Here is a 3,479-nt window from a genome sequence, read left to right as displayed (position 1 = left end):
TTCAGACCAACGGCTCTCTGCTTCGCAACTGACGCCATTACGGCTCAACGGTCGGGACGGCTGAGCCGCAAACACCAGTCCTGAGTGGATCCAATATGGCTGCCTATGTGATACAGTTTCTTAGCAATTCGCCCAGTTAGGGGCTGTTTTTCCTTGTCGACTTATGCTTTCGTGGGAAATATTTAATGTAGGCCTACAAGAGTAGGCTACTGTTTGATATAAACTGACGGTTTACAATTGGATTATACACTGGAAATCCTATATAACCTGCTATCCAATATTGGCAAGTAGGTAGCTACTTTATTTAAATAGTAACACATTTTGTAGGCTAAAATGAGATTCTTACATTTCCATTTAATGCCTTATTATTGTACTTTTAGGTGATAATAGGCTAGCTCCTTTATACTTCGTTTATTTGACAGTCTCTCTTAAGTTGGCAGGCAGTAGCTGAAAAAGAGCCTATGATTAGCTTTTGAAATGGTGTAGAATAACGTACCTTTAGACATTCCTGCCTGTACTGCCATAACCCTGGACGTATAACTTTACACACTGTACATTTTACTTTTATATTTCATCTAATATTCCATTCCTTACACACTTAATGTAAATAATATCCTACTTTTTAATGTGTTAACTTTCATTAAAATCGGAGGATGAAACCCTCTTTATTAGTCCCATACATGCACACAGCAGAGCACGTGAAATTGTTCCTCTGCATTAACCCATCCTAGTACTAGGAGCAGTGAGCCTTCAATAGTGTTTTATTTGTCAAATATAGAAGAGCTTATAGATTTTTTATCTTCACGGTCATCTGTATATTTTCTACACTCTATTTTTGGTTTATTTCTATATTGAGATGTTTATATTTAATATTTCTTTATTTCTACTCGTTTCATTTATGATTATGTGCAATCCCAACTTGGATCAATAAAGTACATCTTATTTTATCTTATCTTGTCTTAGTTCGATATAGAAAATAAGTAAATAAATTGATTGATTGTTACTTAACTACAACTTGAATAATACAACTTTTACTAATTGGACATACAATTACATTACATTTTTGCAATTTATTCTATGGTGGGTGGTGCATACCACCACCTTACCCATACATAGGCTAATCATTGTACATTTTTCTGCAGGGACCAAGGAAACACAATTATCAAAAACGACTTTAAAACAGAGTTGATTTAGAATAGACAGAACTTGGTCTTTAGTTGTTTTTCTTTTCTTGCATTTTAAGTCCAATTAACACCATCATGCGTGTCGCAATGTATACCGCAGACAAGTGCATTAGCGTCCGTGTCTGAAAAATCAATAACAATTGCCATGATTCACCCACCCACTGGTTTCAGCTGCACCATACTCTTACAACACCCCTCGTGCACCCTCACCCCCTCTCCTGCCCGTGTATTCATTGTAAATAACTGTTCAAACGCACAATGCGCTCTGGACCTCTTTATTCAGCTTCACAACTTCCCTGCGTTTTCATTGGTCCCTTCGAGATGCGGTGACAGCTGATTGGAGCAAAGTTTCTCTTCAAGTCCATGCACCCCCACCCCGCAGATATCCGAGGTCCGGTGCTACTGTGATTCCAGTTGTTTTCACATCCCCTCACTAACAAAGAGCCTAGAAGCTGCTGTCTCTTACATCTTCGAGTAAATGCGGTGAGTGATGCGCAACTAACGATTGAGGCTCTTGTAAATCCAAGCGAGAACGAAGAGATTAAGAACATAAAGACACTTTGCTCTGAAGAAGATAAAGCAGGAGAGAGTTTGAAAAGTTTCAGATAGAATTGACTAAACGTAAAGAGCGAAAATGGTGTCGGCCGGACTGGAGATCCTGGGACTATCGCTGTGCGTAATTGGCTCGTTCCTGGTGATGGTTTCGTGCGGGCTGCCCATGTGGAAGGTGACGGCTTTCATCGAAGCTAACATCGTGGTGGCTCAGACAATCTGGGATGGATTGTGGATGTCCTGCGTGGTGCAGAGTACGGGCCAGATGCAGTGCAAGATGCACGACTCCGTCCTCGCCCTTACCCACGACCTGCAGGCGGCCAGAGCGCTTACGGTCATCTCCTCGGTGATGGGCGTGCTGGGGCTCATGGTTGTGATTGCGGGGGCGCAGTGCACCAACTGTATCCGCGCTGAGTACGTGAAAGCCCGGGTTGTGAACGCCGGAGGGGTCACCTTCATCATCAGTGGTCTGTTTGTGCTCGTGCCTCTCTGCTGGATGGCCAACAGCATCATATCAGACTTTTACAACCCACAGGTGCCTGCATCCAAGAAGAGGGAGATCGGCGCTGCGCTCTACATCGGCTGGGCAGCCTCAGCGCTGCTGCTGATCGGAGGATCGCTGCTGTGCTGCTCCTGTCCCTCTAGCAGCAACTCCGGATACTCGGTAAAGTACGCACCGACCAAGAGAGCCACGCCGAACGGAGAGTATGATAAGAGGAATTACGTGTAGTGGCTGGCTCATGGCTGGCGGTGCGTGAAAGTGACCTGCAGCTTGTGAAAAACTTTTTTTTTGACGGACGTTATCTTTTTACCTGCAGTTTTTCTGTATTTGAAATCTGAACTCTGAAAATCAAAGGAAGCACACCTGCTGTTTTTACACTGGCCTTTCAATACGCTCGGACCACATGTTCTTAAATCCTATTTTGTAACTCCAGAAAAAAGACTATCAACTGCAAGAGGTAGCTCACGGCAAAAAGGAGTATCTTTGTTAGGTACCTGCTTTTGTAAGTCTTTGAAAGGATTAGTGTTTTCAGTTGTTTATCATTGTAACTGCAAAGTTTTTCTTTTTTTAGAGGACTTTTGCCATTGAATATTTACACTGTTGTTTTGCCTTTATGTGCATTGTCAGCACAAACCTGTACAGTAACTGAGAATGATTGCACTCCCACATTCAGAGACCTATTTCCTTTAGTGGAACTACGCCGACATATTGAGGATTTAAAACAATGTATAATAGCAATGAAGTTCGAAGAAGAAAAGTGTACACAGTAAAGCCCCAATAAATCTCAGAGAGGCTTTTGTATTGTTCGGGAGTTTATGACGGTGACTATAAAGTCTGCAGTCTAATTTTTGACTTTATAATTCGGACAGCCTGGGATCTGTAGACTACAACATGACATGTAACAGTCCGTTATTTGGTTGCATTGAAAAACCTGGAACGTTTTTGCATCTTTGTCACTGCAGGATGTCGTTTCTTTTCAGCAATTCTAGGAATAAAATGTGTTTCCTGTTGTTTTGTTGACGTTCGATGTAATGATCATTGTATATGAAGATGCAATATTGTGTCATTTTATTAAGATTAAACTGAATATATTGTCTGAAATCTTTAGTTAAAGTGTTTTCTTAAACGAAACAACTGACAAGTGAGTTGTGATGGCGTGCAGAGGCAGGAGAGCTCCACGGCTGTGCGTAATGCATGCCGTTCCCACCGTGAGTCCATACACCCCCACGGCGGGAGAAAGT

General features: G+C 42.1%; 1 protein-coding gene across 1 annotated transcript; it reads left to right on the top strand.

Annotated features, from left to right (window-relative positions):
* The first annotated feature begins 1,533 nt into the window (after nt 1–1,533).
* On the top strand, nt 1,534–3,339 carry cldn5a (claudin 5a). Its single transcript, XM_063897549.1, has one exon. It carries the CDS (start codon nt 1,819–1,821, stop codon nt 2,464–2,466), a length of 648 nt encoding a protein of 215 aa, XP_063753619.1. The 5' UTR covers nt 1,534–1,818; the 3' UTR covers nt 2,467–3,339.
* Nucleotides 3,340–3,479: the final 140 nt, after the last annotated feature.

The sequence above is a fragment of the Eleginops maclovinus genome, chromosome 12, assembly GCF_036324505.1.
Source record: "Eleginops maclovinus isolate JMC-PN-2008 ecotype Puerto Natales chromosome 12, JC_Emac_rtc_rv5, whole genome shotgun sequence".
In the NCBI taxonomy this organism is placed as follows: domain Eukaryota; kingdom Metazoa; phylum Chordata; class Actinopteri; order Perciformes; family Eleginopidae; genus Eleginops; species Eleginops maclovinus.
This window is presented reverse-complemented; position numbering and strand designations above follow the sequence as displayed.

Bases quoted from the DNA above. Each gene is read 5' to 3' on its own strand.
- cldn5a (XM_063897549.1), top strand. From the start codon at position 1,819: ATGGTGTCGGCCGGACTGGAGATCCTGGGACTATCGCTGTGCGTAATT.